Source organism: Varanus komodoensis, unplaced genomic scaffold, assembly GCF_004798865.1.
Source record: "Varanus komodoensis strain SLA01 unplaced genomic scaffold, ASM479886v1 scaffold18_3, whole genome shotgun sequence".
Classification (NCBI taxonomy): Eukaryota; Metazoa; Chordata; class Lepidosauria; order Squamata; family Varanidae; genus Varanus; species Varanus komodoensis.
Window position 1 is genome coordinate 16618007 of NW_025335549.1, and position 19944 is coordinate 16637950.

General features: G+C 46.6%; 1 protein-coding gene across 2 annotated transcripts in view; it reads right to left on the reverse strand.

Moving 5' to 3' along the window:
• The window catches only part of ABCB7 (ATP binding cassette subfamily B member 7), a 39187-nt gene that overhangs the window by 9389 nt on the left and 9854 nt on the right, over positions 1-19944 (reverse strand). For both annotated transcript variants that reach the window (XM_044427162.1, XM_044427161.1), the window contains exons 4-13: positions 19197-19316; positions 10197-10329; positions 9366-9634; positions 6668-6756; positions 6491-6578; positions 5357-5531; positions 4444-4601; positions 3760-3923; positions 3478-3607; positions 2106-2277 (exon numbers count right to left, since the gene is read on the reverse strand). In XM_044427162.1, the coding sequence (XP_044283097.1) occupies positions 2106-2277; positions 3478-3607; positions 3760-3923; positions 4444-4601; positions 5357-5531; positions 6491-6578; positions 6668-6756; positions 9366-9634; positions 10197-10329; positions 19197-19280 (1462 nt within the window). In that variant the 5' untranslated portion in view covers positions 19281-19316. The remainder of the gene's footprint in view (positions 1-2105; positions 2278-3477; positions 3608-3759; positions 3924-4443; positions 4602-5356; positions 5532-6490; positions 6579-6667; positions 6757-9365; positions 9635-10196; positions 10330-19196; positions 19317-19944) is intronic.

Genomic DNA, 19944 nt, shown 5'->3' on the forward strand with positions numbered 1-19944 from the left:
TAGTAAATGCTGAGCTTTATATATAGAGAGAGAGCGTGCTATTTAAATCGTCTGCAAACAAATGCCTCTCCCGGCTCCCTGGCTTAACATTCAGGAAGTCCCAAGTACACCTGGCAAAGGTTGTCGCATGGAGAGCCTGTCACACGTTCACCTATCTAGAAAGCCATCATGAGAAGACATTAAACTGAGCCGGGGGGGGGGGGGGGATTCAGGCCCCCCAGGAACGTGTCTCCTTCAGAGAGGGGCCAGGTATCAGGGAGGATGGGAGGAAGGAGGAGGCTGGGGACTCCAAGGAACGGAAGCGGTGGGAAGGAGTTGAGGTGCATGTACACCATTGCTAGAAGCATGGGTAAAAAGCAGGAAGAGCTGGAAGCTCTCCTGGGAATAGGAGGGTATGACCTGGTGGGGATCACAGAAACTTGGTGGGATGAAAGGCGAGTCTGGAATGCGAACACAGAAGGGTATCACCTTTTTAGAAAGGACAGGAAGGGAAAAAGAGGTGGGGGCGTGGCTTTATACGTCAGGGAAGGGATAGGATGCAGTGAGATAGAATGCAGCACAGATGGGGATTCGGTAGAGGCCGTCTGGGTGAAACTTAGGGGTTTTGACAGGGAAAGAGACCAGACAGTGGGGGTATGTTATCGCCCTCCAGGTCAACTTGAGACCCTGGGTGATGTCCTGACAGGCCAGATTCTAAGGATATCTCGGGGGAGGGACACAGTAATTATGGGAGATTTCAGTCTCCTGGATATTACTTGGGAGACTCACTCGGCGGTGGCAGCCAGGTCACGTCGCTTCCTAGAAGCTATAGAGGGAGGGTTTTTCACACAGAGGGTCCGAGAGGCGACGAGGGGGGGAAACATCCTTGACTTGGTCTTGACCAATAGGGAGGAGCTGATAGATGAAGTACAGATTAGGGGAGCTCTGGATGCGAGTGATCACTCCATCCTTTGCTTTGAGATCAGGGGACTGGGGATGTGCAGCAGGGCAAGCACCAGAAGCTGGGAAGCGCTGGCTGCCCTTCTCATCCACGGATTACGGAAGAAATGCTAGCTGATCCTCTCACCTGCCCTGCAAACCCTAAGGAGGCACAAGGGGCTCTGTGCACCTGCACAGCTTCAGGAACCAAACACCTGGGCGCTCTTCACAGCTTCAGGACAGCCAGTCCCCATTTAGCTTAACCCATGACTGAGGTTTGATGAAGTTATTGCTCTTTTAATGTTGAAAGGATAGACACCAAATGCCACCCTAATAAATAATGAACTAATTACGTGAGACGCACAGTCTTGGCTTCCCTTGAGGGGACCTTTTCTGCCATGGCTGCAACTGCTCCAGGTTTCACTTTGCAGGGCGAAAGGCTCTACGCCAGGAAAAGGAACCTGCAAGCAGGAAGGACAGTCTGCCAAAGAGGCATGATCTGGCCAGCTCTTTCCACAGCTGGTGGGCGAGGAGAGCCGGGAGTCAGGAGCGGCCGGTGCTCCAAGACCCATCTGCCCCAGCCCTAGGCCACTCGCACAGGGCAGAGACACAGACAGGTCCTCCGCCCCCCTGCCCCAGAGGCCTTTTTGCCATTCAGTCTGCCTATTTACATCCCGCCAAGCCGCAGATTAGTGGGAGCATAAAAACACTCCAACCTTTAAATTGCTGCATTTCTACATGACCTGCTACTAGTATTTATTTCAGAAAAGTCACACCTTTACAGATCCCCATTTATACTGGTAGGAGATGCCTTGGGAAAGTTCTTAGTACGCTTGCCTAAGCCTGGGAGGTGCCTGCGTTTCACGCCACCCAGCAGCCGGTAATCATTCCCATTCTGCCCACGCGGCAGGCTGACTGCCGCAGCGCTGGTCGCTGTATCAGAGGGGAAGGGACGGGGCGCCATGGCGGCGCGCTCTTCCCAGTAAAACAGTCTGCTAGCCAGCCCGGCGACCCTGCGGGAAGCTCAGGGCTACCGGGTGACCATTTAATACCAAGCCCAGCATTTACCTTAGTGCTAAGTCAGCTGTATTACCAGCGACTGGAGTGAGGTATGAACTGCGCACCACGCCTGAGGCGGGACAGAAAAATCGCCACTGTGGAAGCCAGTTGCCCTTTTATGAACTTACCCGACAGCTTCAGTCCTCGCTCGCCCACTTGCGTGTCGTACCCGTTGGGCATTCTGAGAATGGCGTCGTGGATCCCTGCCAGTTTTGCCACAGCATAGACTTCTTCTGCCGAGGCATTGATATTGCCATACAGGAGGTTGTAGAAGATGGTATTATGGAAGAGAACAGCGTCCTAAAACATTTGCCAGAAGAACAACGCCTCTTAAAACAGAACGCCAACTGGAAGCACAGAGCGGTTTGGGTTGCTCGTTTGAACTGTCAATAGTAAAATGTCTAGAAGGTTCCACTGAAGGCCCTTCAGGCCACAGTGCTTCCAGGACGTTTAATGAGAGGTTGCAGAAGCACCAAGTCAGGGTGGGGGAAGAATCGGGGCAGATAGATTTATTTTGGCATTAAAATGGATACTTATATGACTTTAAATGCAGCACTAATACCATAGGATGTAATGTAGGATAGCCTTATCCATATTCTAGTGCTACTAATTTTTCAGGCTTTTTCAAACCACACGACCACTGCATTTATTTAAAATATCGGCATGCTACATTTCTATCACTAAAATTAAAGTAGTTGGGCTAATGAAAACATACAATAAGAAATCACCTAGAACAGAGCACAGGACATACAATATCCCAGGTGCAAAAATACAAACCCCAAACAGCAAAATATCAGATAAAAGCTTTCCTGAATAAAAATGATTTTAACCTGAGGTGTGAAAGACAGAAGGGAGCAGCAAATATACTTCATAAGAGAACTTCACTGTGCAAAAGCGACCACCGCCTTATCTAGAGCAAGAGGAGCACCTAGAAAAAGGCTACAATTTATGTCCATTGTTTATGGACCAATTAGCATTCAAGACAAGGGTCCATTCTGACTCTCCCAGGTGGGACCTTTTCAGGCTTTATGTTCCACGCAGCAGCCCCTTGAATTACGCCCAGAAATGAACTGAAAGCAGTAAGGTGCCATGCATGGGGAAGTGAGTTCCAGCTGAAAGCATGTCCGCCACACTCTGAACCTCCAGATCTCAAAGGCTTCTGTTTTATCTGGATGCTGGCTTTTGCAGAGATGCTGGCTTAACCCAGTTCGGTGTATGGGCTAGTTTATGGTTATCTGGATTTATTTTATGCTAATAATCCATTTGAAAGGTGTGCGGGCGGGGTGGGGGGATGGACCTTAACAATGGCCAAACAGAGCAGGTCCCAAGTATGAGCTCTTGTCTATTTGCAGCCAAGCTCGTTTGGGTTCTTCCTTCCTTCTGCCTTTCGGACATTCTCCCAGCTGCTCCATTGCCCCATTTTCTGCATTATGACTCTGTGGCTGCAGCGTCAGTATTTTACAACTGTTCATGACTTCCCAGCTAGAAGAAGCGCAATACCTGAGGTACGACTCCGATAGCCTTCCTCAGGCTTTCCAAACTGATGCTTTGTATGTTCTGGCCAGAAACATAAATATCACCCTTTTGAGGTTCAAAGAAGCGGAATAATAATCTCACTATTGTGCTTTTCCTAGAGAGAGAGAGAGAGAGAGAATGAGAGAGAGAGAGAGGAGAGGAGTTAGAACTTGGATTACTCCTTGCATTTAAAAAAATATTTTAAAATGGCCATTTAAAAGGCGAAATCAATCAATGATGCAGAATTTTGCACATCCGCTTACCCACCCTGACCCACTGCCTCCTACAATGGCCACTTTGCTTCCTGCGGGGACTTCAAAAGACACGCCACTGAGAACTTTCTGCCCCTCCAGGTACTCAAAATGCACGTTATCAAAGGCGATGGTGGAAGTCTGTGGTGTGATCTGCAGGGGCGGAGCCAGCTCTTTATCCTATCAAAAGAAGAGTGCTGCTTTACACACTGCCCAGAAGGTATTTCAAAGAGCTTAACAAGCCAAACAGTTGATCTAATTCAAAGTAAGGCAAGGCCAAAGACTAGAGTCTGCCCAAGTTAGAAAACTATCCGTTTCAACACACAGGTAAGTCTCTTTCTCTCGCGCACACTCCTCCCCACTCTTCTAAATCTCAAGAATTTCTACTGCCACCGTCCAGCTTCTAGGCAGCGTTTGCACAATAAATTCTGCATCATTAATTAAAACAGTAAAAAAAGGTTTCAGTGCACGGTGCACACATGAAGTGCAAAGATTATAAATGCTGCTTTGCAAATAAAAAAAAAAGCTTTCAGTAACATGACAGTAACCACTCTAACAAAAGAACAATCCCAAGCGCCTCACATTCCATTTTAGGATGCAAATTAGTTCTCAGATGAAGCAAGGTTAGCACCAGAAGGTGACCCCATTCATTTTATTACATTCTGCATGGCTCTGAGAAACATTTACGGAAAATACTTACTTTAATTTTTGTGTCTATGCTAAGCAACGTAAACAACGTGTTCATGTCTATGAGCGCTTGCCTCGTCTCTCTGTAGACAGTTCCCAGGAAATTAAGCGGCAAGGACAGCTGGAACAACAATCCATTCACCATTACTAGATCACCGACGGTCAGGTCACCTTAATGAAAGAGAAAAGGTAAAATGTCAGTTATGTCTCATTACCCAGATGCCCTGCAATCTTCTCGTGATGTACCTTTGCCCTTCAACATAAGCCTCAGCAGCTGCAAAAGAAGCTTCGATCAACCCTGTTCCACTCTTCAAACTGAAGTCAGATGACAACTGGGAGTCACATGGCAAGATCACAATCTGCCATGTTGGACAGATATTTGGAGAGGAAGTGGGAAAAATATTTGGAGAGGAAGTGGTGGGGATGGGGAGTTATGCAAGCAAGGCCCGAAATATTTGGCTACTGCTATCTCTCATCGGGTCAGTCGTAAGTTAAGTCCGGCCATAAGTTCTATATGGCTGGACTTACCCGTGCTTTTCTTCAAGGCACTGCAGCTCATTTCCACCCGTCACCAAGAAGTGGTATGTTCTTAAAAAAACACTGTATTCTACACCTTCCTTTTTACCTTAGTAGCCATCTGGGTGTCCCACCCACAAGGCTTCTATGACCAACTGGCAGATTCTGTTCTACACCTCTGAGAATCTCTGCAATGTGTTACTGATAAAACTGTTCCAAGAACCAAATATAGTCCTTGAAAATAAATACACTTGGAAGAGAGAACCATCTCAGATTCAGTGTGCGCAGAAAGTTGAGGCTACCCGCCATTCATTCTGTCCAGGCACGGCCTTTAAGGACTTCCATTTAGCCAAGCACTCCAGCAAAATGAAACACAGCTAAAAACCAAGCCTTGTTGCCTGTGGGACTACCTGCTAGAATTCCCTTGCTAGCCAGCACCATGACGGCTGTTAGACCAATACTGAACACAGCACTTTGTCCAAAGTTGAGCAGAGCTAAGGTCGTGGTAGTCTTCAGTGAGGCATTTTCATACGTCTTCAAGTAACCATCATACCGCTGGGCTTCGTACTTTTCATTATTGAAATACTAGCAAACAGAAAGAAAAACGTGTAAGGGCTCACATCATGCGCGGATCGTACAAGGTACAGGGCTGCTGAATACAGAGCCAGCTTTGCATTCCATGGAACGGCACCTTCCGTGCGCTGTTCAGCCAACCCACCCACCACAGCACCTGACCTGCCAACGCCAGATAGGCAGCATTCTGTTCCTGCTTCCTGCTCCTGGTGGCAAGCAGCTCCTCAAGTACGGCAGCCATTTGCTGCCCTGGCTGTTGGTTCTGCCCGTACATTTGGCACACTGCCCTATCCCTCCTTTTCCAAGGGGCACAGGACCCCTGGAGCACAGTCCCCGGACAGCAGATCCAACCAGGAGAGGACGGCTATCCTACTATTCTCTAGCGAGCTTCCCGGTGGAACTGGAAGTTGAACCCTGGCCTTAGCCCAACGCTCCAACACTGGAGCATAACCTTCATATAAGTTACAAACAGCAAACAAGCAAACAATGCGTTCAGGCTCTTCAGTCATATTTCCCCAAAGAGATAAATCATTTTGTTTAAAGGTAACACAAAGGGAGCACAAAGCAAGCACAAATGGGAGACAGGAACGACTTCAAGCCAGAATAAGTCAAAATTCTGAAGGACAACTTAATCCTGTAAATCATTACTGGTACTATTAAGAAGTGTGCAAATACAAGTTGCTATAGAGCGGGGTGGCTGGACTAGCTCAACGGAAGAGCCACAGAGGGTAAACGTCAGATATCTGGGAGCAGCAAGCAGGTGCCCACAGGTGGCAGCAGGCGGCAAGTAGCACGCGATCACCTGGGGGCGCCCACAGCAGTGAGTGGCAAGCCCCAAAATGAGCTCAAACAGCCGCACGTGGCTCCCGAGCCTTGGTTTGGCCACCCCTGCTAGAGAATAAGGAAAAGAGGCATTAATGGATAAACTGAGTTAATGACAATATGAAAAGTTAAGCACGTTAATGGCTCACCTTCACAGTTTCATAATTCAGCAGCGAGTCAATTGCAGCATTACCTGCATCGTTATCTGCTTTGTTCATTTCTAACCTAAATTTAGTCCTGCAAGACAAAAGGGTGGCCATAAAGAGTTGCTCTCCTTGCAGCTCCACAAAACAGTTAAGCCTAATTACTCTGGAGAAATGGCTTACCTCCACTGTGTAACTCCTATTGTGAACACCGTGTATGCTCCCAACGTCCCCAAGGTTACTAGTGCAAAGTGTGCTCCGCATTTGTAATACTGAAGCAGGAAAGAGGAGGGGAAAAGGAAGGGCATCAGTAAGCAGTTTCCAAGATCTACCATTTCAGTTATGCTATCGATATAGAAAAAGCTATCTAGATGCAATATACTACGAGGAAAATGATTATTTGCAAGGCAAGTGACAATGCAGGGGGATGTCTGGGAGAGACACAATCTGATTCCTTGGCAACACATCTGGGGCTTTTCACATCCATGGATGCTTTCCAATCCACAAGCAACTTACACAGGTGAGCCTACACACAGACAGGCCGTCAATTAAGATGAATGGAAAACGTGCCTCAGGTAGAGAAGCTCGTAAGCCGATGGGGCTCCTAAGGAATTGCCGCGAGAACCTGGGAATAATTATTCGACTGCACTCGGACCCTGTTCACGTGGTTTTCATTTACGACTGCAGAATTCTCAGGTGTGTAGAAGGAGGGAGGTGCTTTGCATACCAGTGCCGGCTTTCTCAAGGAAGGCTTTCTGCAAGGACGTGAGCCACAGTGTCTCAAGGCCCACGACTGAGTGATGCAACATGGGGGCCAGCTGGTGCAGATAGATTTTTGGAGCTAAAAAGTAGCATATGGATCCGATCCAAAGTGCATTTAGGATCAAGGTGTCAGGGGGGTCAATGAAATAAATTTTAGGCTGATTCCCCTTTCAGTTTTCTTGCATTTTGCACATGGCAAAGCAGCTGTGAGAGCCTCCCACCAAGGCTGCTACTCTAATGTGGTTCCCCGTTGGTCAACTAATTTATGATGCCAAAATTGAATATTTATAAGCCCCACTGATTTCAAATATCAAGGAAATGAGTAATGCTGAAGTCAATGAAAGGTGGAACAAGTGCTTCACTTTGGGGTGAACTGTATCCAGCTATCTCAAAATGTTCCTACTTTGAGATTCAGGAACTACAAGAAAAAGCACAGCTAACTTAAAGGGAAGTTCTTCTACATACACACTCAAAACATGAAAAACGCTGCCTAGGTTCAGATGCTATAACAGCCTCTATTCTCTATGTAGGTCAGAGGAGGAGATATGGAATGGATTATGTAACATCTGACCCAGTGAAACCACACTGAGAGCTGCCATTCCCAAGGCGAATGCTACTCTCTCACTCTTTTTGAAGCAGCTTCCATTCATGTGAATCACAGCTGAGAAGTGGAGGGAACATACTGGGAGAATTTTGCAGCACATAAACTAGATTCATGTGCAGCTAAGGCACAGAAGACACAGTCTTTAAAAGCTGGCGGATACATCTAGAAGCCGATGCAAAACTAAAGGCTTGTTTTTAAGTTGTGTCCATTTGGAACTGGCATGGGAATCAGGAACACACAAATGCCCTTGTCTGTACATCGCATTCCTTCTCTGCACTTGCCTTACCTTCATCTGTGTCCTTGCTGAATGCCAGAGCAACCCACAATAGGTGCCCCCCATGGTGGGCTACCTGGTAAGCCTGACAAACAAGCCAGCTCACCTTAGGCACTCTGTCCCCTCCCTCTTCCTTCTTCCTCCGCCACAGGGAGCCATGAGTGCCCTCTCTTACAGCCGCAATCATGACGGCTGCCAGCTTGCCACGGCTGTCTCCTTAAATTTCAGTTCAGCTCTGTTTCCCTGTAAACTCTGTTTCCAACAGGTCGGGGCAAAGGGCAAAGTCGCTCTCCCACAAAGAACAAAGCAGGAGAACGCCAGAGGAGAGGGCCTTGCCAGGAAGGGCTCGCTGCTTGCAAAAAACAGCCCCTGCCCGGCAAAAGCCCCTGCCTTCTGCAGGGGGCCGGGAAGAGACAAGGTCTCCTGTGCAGTGGTGCAACTGCCCAGAGGCTGGGAAATCCTCCCCGCCTCGTGGAGGGCGATCCGCTGTCTGAGAGCAAAGTCAGGTGGGACCTTGGCAGGAAAGGACCGACCGGGCTCATTTCTGCAGACAGCACCTGCTTCCTAGCAAGACCCCTTCTGCCCCCGGTGAGGATCCTTGCCATCTTTGCTGGCAGCTTGAAAGGTCTCGGCAGGGAGGAGCAGGTCCCCACTGTTGCTGCTGCCAGCAGCTCTGGATGTCCAGAGCAATGTTTCCTTTTATCCCAGCACCCAGGGAAGGGCTGAACTACTCCCCCACTCCTTGAAATCAGCTGGGAATCACAGTGGGGAGAGGGGGCGACCTCTGCCTGCTGCTCCACGGTGTCGACTGGGCACCTTGGGGGCACCTGGCAGTGGCAGCCACCAGACAGCCGCTTGGCAACAGCAGCCAGGGAGTTTTGATGCTCTTGCCCCCTGGCTTGCTGGCCTCACCCGAGATGGGTTGCACTGTTCGTATCTGGGTGACATGACAAGCCGTGGAGGGTGAATGCAGCCCTCCAGCAGCCCGTGAGCAATGCAGAGCAAGGCGAATACAAACAGCGGGTGAAGAGTAGCCTGCCTGCGGGTTGCTGTCTTGCCATATTCGAATGGTTGGCTAAAGGTGCAACCCTGTGCATCTGCAGAGAGAAAAATGTCCTGCACCTTGCGGCACACTGGGGAATTTCAGGAGTTGCCAAGACTTTTCGATGTACAGGATTACACCCTAAGCTGCTGCTATAAATACAATAGTAACTGCTTCAATTTTGCTAAGCAACACATACCAGAATACTGCTAACGAGCATCACTTCGAACAAAGTGGGCCCCAAATTGAAGACTAGAGCACTGAGCACAAAGCTGATGCCTCTTGTCCCTCTGTCAATGGCTTTTGACAATGCTCCGGTCTGCCTGCTCAGGTGGAAACTCAAGTCCAGGTTATGCAGGTGGAGAAAGACATTTCTTGCTATCCGTCTGATGGAACTTTGGGCTACTTTTCCAAATACGGCATTTCTAGCTTCATTAAATAAAGCAGAAGTGGCTCGTGAGATGCCATCTGGTGAAAAGAAAAGAATAAGCTTTTTTTAAAAACGCACATGAACAGAGGGATGGATCCAGATTTAGTAATGGAGTAGACCCACTGAAATCAGTAGACTTAACTTATGATTAACCTGTGTCTCATTTATTTCAATGAGTCTACTCCAAGCGAGACTATACGTGGATCTAACCCTTCTTGCTTGGGAAGGCATTTAATTTCACGTATTTGTCAATATTACTTATTCAGCTGAGACTTCAAATATATTACCCGTTAAGTCATTTTTAAGCTCAGGCTTAATTTTCAGACCATTTTACAAGCCCAGAGAGCAAACTGTTATTACAATAGATTATTGCTATAATTAGTATTTTAGTCCAGAACTGGTTGTGTAACAGGAGAAAAACCTAGATAGACCACAAAATGCTAGTAGTATTGGCTGCCGGGAAAGTAGGAAAATCTCTGCAGAATAATATTCATCCCAGATGCCTAGCTGTGTTAGCAGTGAAAGGTCATGTGCGTTCATGTTCCAAAACCTTCCTGAAGAAAGTCAGCACCTGTCAACAGATTAAAGAATCACACTTACATCCAATCAGAACAGCGGTTGCCATGGTTGCAACTGTATTTGGTGCATCATTCAGGTTGAGAGCATTTCCAGACATCTGGTTGAGGTTGTCTACTGCATATTTAAACATGAAGGGAACCACTATATTCATGGCCTAAAAAGCACAAAACACCACAATTATGCAAGACGTGATAAAATGTTTATTTACAAGGTATAAATATTTCCCCTGAATTAGCTGCAATTATGATATTTTGCTATTAACTACTTAGCGGGACGACACTACAGATCCGGGGCTAATGGGCACTGCAGTGAGGGGCCTCCCCTCCCAAAGCAGAAGTGCAAGCTTCCCACTGGCTCGCCACAAAAATCAGTGTTTATTTCAACTAAACAGTTCATTGAGAATGTGCTTCACCTCATTTTGGAGGCTCATTAAAATGATGGCAAGACTGGGACACACAAAATAGAAAGATGCTACACAGCATATAGTTATGGTGTTATTAAGAGTCATTGGAGGCTGTTCAGAGCATATCAGCTCGAAATATTTATAGAAGATATTGCAAAAGCCTTTCTGGAGAGATGGGAGCTGGCCAGGAGATGTGGCGAGGTGAACAGTACTGAGCGCCCTTCGATGTCCTGGTGTGAACGCCACCAAAATCCATCCAAGAAAACTGAATAGTAGGAAGAGGAAAACCTGGGGACTTCCACTGAAGATGGTGTTCCAAAAGGGGAGTCTGATTTAGAACTCCCTGAACTATTTTATCTGCAAAACAGCTGCCTCTCAGAGGGGCCAAAACCTTTTGGAAGCTGCTCCTCTAACATTACAGTCACTTGTGGTTGTGTTGTGTCAGCCAAAGTCAATGACCAGCTCACAGTTGCCACAAACCTGGAACTACACACAAAAATGGCCAGGAAAGCGATAACGGCCCTCTCTTCCTTCTTAGCCAAGGTGCAAAAGGCGGCAAGAGGCCCAGGAGAATTAACTTAATTTGCATTCCCAAAATCATTTCCCAGCATTCAAAAGTTCCAGAGCCACAAATTCTGCAGCTTGGCGCATCAACCAGGTCCCCCACACCACTGTCTACTGTTGAATGTTGTGTCCTGCCCCCAGGTGCCAATCTTGTATCAAAATTACACAAAACCCTTGAAGATTTCATACACTTGAGAGTCTAAAATTGAAAATCACTCTGAGTAAAAAAACAAACAGACAGACAGACAGACAGACAGACAACCAGGTTGGTTGTGGCTGGAAAATAACTCCAGACAGAGGTCCAAGGAATTGAAGGTGTGTTGAGTACTTCTTAAAGCTTTAAGGAAATACACTGCTCTGGAATTTTAATTTTCAAAAATGCCCTTCAGATAAAGAAAAACAAAAGTTGGTCGACTCCCTGTGGTGATACTTGCCCAGAAACTCAATTTTCAGCCATCTATTTATTTTTTAATAAGGCATAACGCCACTCCATCTGCGTTACATTCTGATGACCATCATTTAGTGGGCATAAAGCAGGTTTTCCCAAGAGAGCTACGCACTAGAAATGAAAATTATTGTAATGCAGATTGCCCTGACTCGCTGCAGATACCCAAGTCCCTCTGCAGCCCTTTTAGTTTTCAGAAGTGGCTACATGGTCTGATTTAGGCGACACTTAGAGTAGCTTTGGTTCTATTTCTAACGCTAAGAGGTTGCAGTCCCCTTTAAGCATCCATCTCAACCTGCAATTACATTAATTGGCACCCCTACACTGGGAAAAGAATTCCCTTGTCCTCCACCTTTAAAAGTGTTTAAATGAAATTTAGAACTGGCTCCTCCGTCCAAGAGAATAAAAACATGATTCAGAATGGGGCAGCATAATATAAGATCTCATTCACAACCAATCTGTGCTTCCATCCCCCCTCCCCGTTCAAAACAAGAGAGATGGTTCCATTGTGTTTTAGCCAAAGAATGAGGAATTAGATTCTAAAAGAAGCCCTACATGGTCAGCATCCAGACAGCCACTTTAAGCATGCGCAGAAGGTCCTCTACACACCCAGCAGGATTTCTTTTACACTACTTCTGCTTTGAAAAGCACCTCCCCCAACCCTCATGCCATAATAGAAATTGCCTTTGAAACTCCCCTCTGTTTCCAGAGCAATTTGCCAGGCAGCTTGGAGAACTGCTGTGTAAGAAATTCAGCCTCAAAGCCTCTTTGGACAAGCAAAGCCAGAATGTGCTTCTTTGGCCCTTGGCCAATCCATGCAATAAATATCAGGGTTCCAGAATACTGCACTGACTCAATCTGATTAGATGCAGAAAACTGAAGTCTTGTCCCAGATCTTGGAGATTAACAAGTCCAAGTTAAAAGAACTGCATGTGAGCATGTACTTTTTTAAATCACACACACACACACCATAGCTTATTCAGTTACTCTCAGTTGCATGATATGAACGATATTAGAAGAATGCAAAACTTGGCATCTGAGTAAGTTTGACTTCTGGACAGGCGTCAACACACCCTTTGTTGGTGAGGCAAGCAAATGCTGCCCCAGAGCACTGCGTGGTGGAAAATACATTCAGCCCACAGGGAGAGGGCCCTGTGGCAGGCCTCTTCCACAGCCAGCTACCTGAACAGAAACGGAAAGGGACTCCCGCACCTCGCTTTCCACCGGCTCCCGGCTGAGCCATTGGGAACACAAGGGAGCCCTCCCATGTGCGAGTCTAGCCACGCACGAGCAGACAGCTAGCCACTCACCAGGCTTCCCCCCACGGTTCTTCCCGAGCTGTACCTGGAGATCCAAGGGGTGGAATCAGGTGCTCTGTGGCTGAGCTGCAGCCCCTCCCAGTGCGTGGGGGAGGCTGACGCGCTCCTGCACTGAGAATATGCCATCGTTAACTGCTGCCTTCCTCCCACCTTTGCCTGCCCTGCCCCAAGGTTTTCTATGGGGACCCAACTCCAGGTGACCCCTCTTTCCAAAGCTCAGAGGAGTGCTGCTGGAGAGGCCCTGCCAATAAGGTGTCCCCACCTGTTGGCAGACGAAGATTGCTTGTTCACTCAGGCCTTTTAAGTCTTGGGTATTTTAATCTCTATTACATGATCCTTATTTTTCACTGCATTCTATTGGGTTGGCTTTTCATATTTTTTTTAAATCACGTTGACAGTGCTATTTTTATTGTGTTGGTTCTAAGTCTTTAGATCTGTGTATAGTATTATTTTTTTAATGCACCATGCCTAGAGAGCCTATTATATAGGTGACTTGCTATAAACATTGCTTTAAGAATAGTGCATGTGCTGAAGCGAAATGAATGCACACATTCAAGGGAAGCATGGGATTTTCCTACAAGGAGCATTACCTGTCCAGCTGTGATAGGTTGTAAACTAAGTCCAGAAGCCTCAGTATTAATGCAGCTCTTCTCCAGAATAGAACTTGAGCGCTCCATTACATTCCGCTCTTGAATGCTCCGTATTGCCCGTTCGGCACATTCCAAGGTAGCGCACACACATAAATGTACTTTGTTCCCGCAAATGCAGCCTCTCTGCTGTTTTAGACCTCACAGGACACAAATTGCTCTCGCTCCAGCAAGTCCTTAGTGCGCATGTGGGAACCCGAAGTTTTTAAAGCCAAAGCTCCTAAGCCCCAATGAAAGCTTAACCTGGAAGAGTGAGTGGAAGTAAAGAGTGGGGCAGGTAGGGGAAAACTAGCAAAGGGAAAATAATATTATTAGTCTAGATACACATAACTGGGCAGACATGATTGGATCTTGTTGAAATGAGATCAGTGCATGGGTTTTTCCATGCTTGGTCTTTGCGTTGAGAAGAGAAAGAACAGGTAAGTTTAAGACTGCCTGGAGATTGTGTGTGTTAGATAAGCATCTTCACTGAGGTTTTAGGAGCTCAGCGTTCTGAGGCTCACTATCTACTTGCTATGAAGATGCAAAAGCTCTAAATTTGTGTGAAAAACAGCTGTACATATAACTGGCCTGCACTGACGGGACAATGACAGGCGCAAAGGAATGGCGCAGTGACAGATGGGGGGAAGGAAAATAAGGGTCAAATTCCTCTTCAACTGCAAAGGCGACTAGGCGGGTTTTGCTGCCCCAGTGAAAATGCAGTATTCCGAACCCCTTTAATTGGGGTTAAAAGATCTGGCTTGCCATCCATGCAAGTAGCCTATGGGGAATTGGGCCTGCTTCAAAACTTACTGGGTCTGGAAGGTAAAGTTAAGCCTGATGTAAGGGAGACAGCAGGCCAAAGCATGCGCGTCGACAGCTCAGAAAGCAAGAGTACCATTTTCGCACCAGTGTTGGTAACCTAAGAGGCTTCTTGGAGCTCTCAAAAGGATGGGCAGATGCAAATGTAACAGACGCATAAAGGAAAGCACCAGCAACAGAGGTCGGGAGGCTACAGCACAAAATGCTTTGTCAAACCACTACTACCAGAGACAGCTTGGAAGATGGGCAGAGCTTCCTGACTTCTTGGGCAGTAGCCCTAGCAGTGGCTGTAGGAAAAGAAAGCCAGTAGATTTTTCATTAGAAGACCGTCCCCTAAGGGTCCATAAGGCTGAGTGGAGCTAAATGAGTTTAGATATTGCACTGACATATCCCCTGTTGATTAGGAAGAGAAGAAGTATGCGCAAGGCAGTCACATCATCCATTCTGAAGTTCCCCTGGCATTCGGCATGCACACTTTGCATTTCCAGCCAGTTCCCCTCCCAAATGTAGAAAATTAACAGTCGGGAGCAACGCAGATTCTACAGAAGATGTGCCTGACTCATAAATAATGAATGCTCTGCCCATGAGCCAAAGGCCAAAAGACTGCAAACAAGAGAGGAGGCGACAGCCGCTCCCATCAAGCATGTGGATTCAACTCAGGTATGGTGGACCATTAAAGCTTGGGCTGAGCCAGTACACTCTGAACGGGGTGGTCACTACTGCCAGGAATAAGAGCCATGGTTCTGGGGACAGGAAACTTTATAAACTGCTTAGATTAGTCTTTCTCCAACCTGATGCTTTCCAGATATTTTCAGACTGCGATGTCCAGGAAACAGCACCATTTCCAGTTAGCACACCTGCCCCCTCCCTTCCTGCTGTTGTGGCTCTCAGGAAGGGTGTTTAAGAAGGTGAAGAGGGCAGATTGTTCTGAAACTGGAATTCACTGTGCTGCTTCAATTAAAGCCAAAGCTGAGAAGAACCTGCTCCCCTGCACAATCCAGTGTGGACTTGCCTCATTACTGACGAGGTTTTCCAAACAACTGTATAGCAGAGGAGAGTGGGGGCAGTAAAGGAAATGCAAAGACATGATGTGCAGGTAAAGAAGAGCGGCATCAACACACATGCACTCAATAAGCATGTCAAAAAGCACAGTCCTAAACCAGATGACACGAATAGCACTAATCAGCTCACATTGCTTCTGAAAGCTCTCTGCTGTGACTGCCATGGAAAACACTGCGAAAGCTATTCATAAAGCACTGCTGTTGAAGAGCAAGAAAGCAGCAAATGACGACCTGAAAAGCAATGGCAGGAAGGAATGCTGCTTAGGTCCACACAGGAACATGCTATTCCATACAGGAGCAAAAGCAACCATCTGCAACAGTAGCCAATTTAATTTGAGACGCCAAGTCTCAAGCAGACTGGGAGTTTGAACGACTCTTTGCTCACATGATTCAAGCAAGGTACCTGGTACGATTACAAAATTAAGAATATTTACAGCTGGAACCTATAACCACATGCTGTAGCACCCAAAATTCTTGTTCACGGCTAGGCGGCATCTCGCCCTCTTCCAAGGCACTCTATTCCGTTCTGCTTTCCCTTGATTTTCAGGCTGCCCAGCCCTGAGGTCATCATGCCATGCTCAACAAGCATGCTCAGTCCCCAGTGCGTTACGTGTGGGTCTCCCACACGAGGGTGTCCTTTCTCCCACAAGGTATGTCCTACTTCTGCAAACTGGGGCTTCTCCAAGCTTCCTGGTAATGCCCCTCTTGAATGCGGACGGTGCTGCTTGGCGTAAGTAAGCACCAACAACTGAGGTTGTTAGTACATCAGCCTTTCCCATCTTAATGCCCTCCAGCTATTTTGGACTACAGCTCCTAGCATTCTTGACTACCTCCCATACTGGCTGGGGAGTGGCCATACTGGCTGACATAGAGGACACCAAGTTGGAGGATACTGCTATAGATAATTGAAGAAGCCCCATCTTGACCGAGAGTGCTTATAATCCACAGGAGAAGCAAAAGGATGGCAGGGAAAACTGAGCAGAGAGAACGAACTGCGTAGCCTAGCCAACTAAGCACACTAAGTGGGAAACATTTAAAGAGAGAAGCTAAAGGATGGTCCAAGAGTTGTTGGCACAGAGATGGCAACATGTAGTGCTGAGAACATATGACAGATGCTTGCTGCGATGCCCAACAGAATTTGGGCCGGCATTCGGATGCCTTCTGTACATAATTGGTCACAGGATAGAATCCAAAGAACTAGACAAGCACTGCCCACCTTTCCCAATGCAATCTGATAATTCTCTTTTGAAAATGGTTTCAAAAGCAATTTGTGAAACGGGAGACGGAGGGAACAGACGATACTGATGTGTTAACTCAAGAGCCAACCCCATTTCAAGCCAACTTCAGGCCTGGCTTGGAAACAGACGTAGCCTTAATGGGTGCCTTCCAATGAAAACTGGACATGGGAAGGACATCCTTGCTGGCTCCATTGTCCCACAGTGACTTTGGATGCCAATGAAAATCATATTCTTCTGGGTTGCTTGCCCAGGATAGAGTCTAGAGATACTGCTCTGTTTGTCTCCAGTCCTTCCTGGAGGATGATCTCAGAAAGGAAACTAGGCAATTATTTCTGGATACTGTCATCGTTGACTTATCTGTCCCTCCGAGACCCCTCCCGGCACCCATACCTCCTACCATGTCCACGAAGCTACTGGAAGAATCTGTGCAGGACTCTCAGATGCTGAAGCAGAGGCTGTAACCAGAAACGGTTTGCTGAGCTTACGCTGGTGTGCCACTTAGATCAGTTCCTAGAAAGGACAGATCTGACCACGGTGACACATATCTTAGCTATATCCAGACTGCATGATTGTGTGGAGCTGCCTCTGAATAGGGTCCCAAAATTCTTGGCAGCACCCAACTTTATTACAATACTTTGGACCTAGTCTCTTTCTAGTTCCAATTTACAGAGCTTGTTATCCCCTTTAAAGCACGAAATGGCTCAGGAATGGAGGATCTAACAGTCTTCCGTGAGCCCGCTGGTTTATTATGGTGCTTATTATCCTAAAGCTCTTGTCCATGCTCCATTGGCAGGTGACACCGAGCGCCTTCTCTGTTCCTATGCAGAGCGGCGAAACTCCCTATGCAGGGAGGTTCACCTTGCAACGTCTCTATGTGTACTCCGCCGTCTCGCAAAAATAGGCAAAATGAAATAAGGTTTTCAGCAGGTAAAGGTCTGCCGAGCCGAAGCTCTTTTACTGATCCACTGGATACTTTTGTTATGGTCGTTGTCCTTGTCATCTGCTCTACTCTTGCCTGATCTTAACATATTATTCAGCGATTGTTGCCATGCTGCTTTTCAATACGTTGAGAAGATAAAATGTAATAATATATTAAATAATAAAAACAATGTTAAAAAAAAAACTCATTGGCCTAGCATGAGCTTCTAGCACGAGCCAAAACAGCTCTTTAGAGATTGGCCATAATAGCTGCACTGAGAACTGCAAGAAAGCAGCCATTATGCCAAACACAGCGAGAAGCAAAATGCTGCCGGTTCCACTCTTGTTCTGCTAAAATAAAATAAATGCTCGCTCTTCCAAGTATTCTCTTTTTATCAACTCTCTGCCTCCTCCTTGCAGTCTCCTCCCCATTCTCTTAACAAGACAAACCTGCTGAATGTAGATAAGAGAAGGCTTGGTTCACCCTGGTTTAGCACTGGAGATTATTTCTCACTAACACAGACACTCTTCCTAATAAAATATTCTCTTTGGACTGGAATTTAACACAGCTGCGGGTTCATTTCAGAACAGTGAATCACAACTGTCCAGCGCACTAGATCTCAATCTAGCGCATCAGTGGATTAAATTTCAAATTAGTCGTTATATGTCCCCTCAGGCCAAAGTGCAACCATGTGACTAAATACAGGTCGGTTTTCATGTTTTATTCTAGATTCTTGTATCCACCAGCTGTCTTTGGAAAACTTATGCAACACAAATGTTTATTAGGCACGTGTTCCTTCAAAGAAAATCACAATGAATCACTGTGTCTAGACCTATTTTATTTCTTTATATTTATGTACCACCCAGTCCCCAAGAGTTATGGTGGAATTCTACAATACAGAGCCTTAGGAACATCAAAAAAGAACTTCCCAAATGCTGCCAAGACTAACATTCCAACTAATTCCCAGCTCCAAAATATAACTTCGACCCCAGTTAGTGAAAGCTGAGTAAACAAAGGTTCTACAACGCTCCAGGGAAAGAGGATGTGAAAACACCTGCAGAATACTCTCTCCCAGGGCTAAGTGAAAGCGGACAATATGGATGCCACCAACCCACCCTTTTGTCCAAAATGTGCCACCGAGCAGAAAAGCGACGTATTCACGGCAAACTAGCCCCACGCTCACCTAAAGGGGAGCCTGCCTCTGCACGGGCAAATGGGGCCTTCTCCCTGCGGCTGACAGATCTTCTTGTACAGCTTGCTGCAAAGAAGCAGCAGTCGCCATCTGCCCATCCACCGAATCACACGCTCCCTTCCTCCAGGCTCTCTCACACGAAGAGTGAAGGCACCGACAGCATTTAAGCATAAACTGGAACCGAGCGTGACTGCAGCGGAGGCAGCCAGGGGTCAGCGAAGACTCAGTTAAGGCTAAGGAAGACAGGAGCTTTTGCGCACATGGGGGAGGTTGCTGCTGGAGGGTTACAGCACAGAATCCTGATCAAACATGGACATGTTTTGGGAACTGAGATCGTGATGAAATGCAGGAAAATACTGGCTTTCAAGCAGCAGAAATGTAGCTGTCTTTACAGCTTACTGTACATGCCTTGTCCCTTGTTTCAGCTCGTACCTTTGCACTGGCTAACAATCCTAGCGATATGGCAACTCTGGCTCGCAGGTCAGGCCTCTCTTTCGGCCACACATAGGAAAGCATTGCTTTGATGATCTTTCTGCCATCTATTTCTTTCAACTGTGGAGAGAAAATACTGTGTTACAGAAGATAACCCAATACATCACACCAAAACAGTGGCAGCAGAATCTCAAGACAGAGATCCTGGAAGCTGCCTAGGAAAAATACTCGGTGCAAACCAAGATGTTTTCAAAAGGTACATGATGATGTCATGCCTAAGACCAAGAAAATTGTTCTAGGTGGTTTAATTGTGTGTAAAATGTCACCACTTCTTTTTAACAGAATGGCTCTGAAGTTGGGTAATCGTGCATTATGAGGTTGTTTAACAGCCAAGTGAAACTATAACTTTTAACTATAGCTTCCCCTTTAAACTGAAAGACTGTCCTGCCCTGTGTTATTAATTCTTTGTTTTAAAGCTCAGACTAACCAAACACAGCTGCAACCATTCTTCTGTCAATTTATGATTCCCTCTTTATAGTCAGGTAAATGCAAAAGATAGCCAAGAATTTTTATATTCTAATATTAAAACCTGTAAAAACTTCATATTCCAAAGTAATGCTACACATCATAACATGGTTCTTCATTCCCAAACCCTTCCAATGTTCTCCTACACCACAGAAATAGAAATAGCACCCATGGCGGTTGTGAATAGACAGAACCAGGGCAGATCTAATGTCAGGAGGCCGAT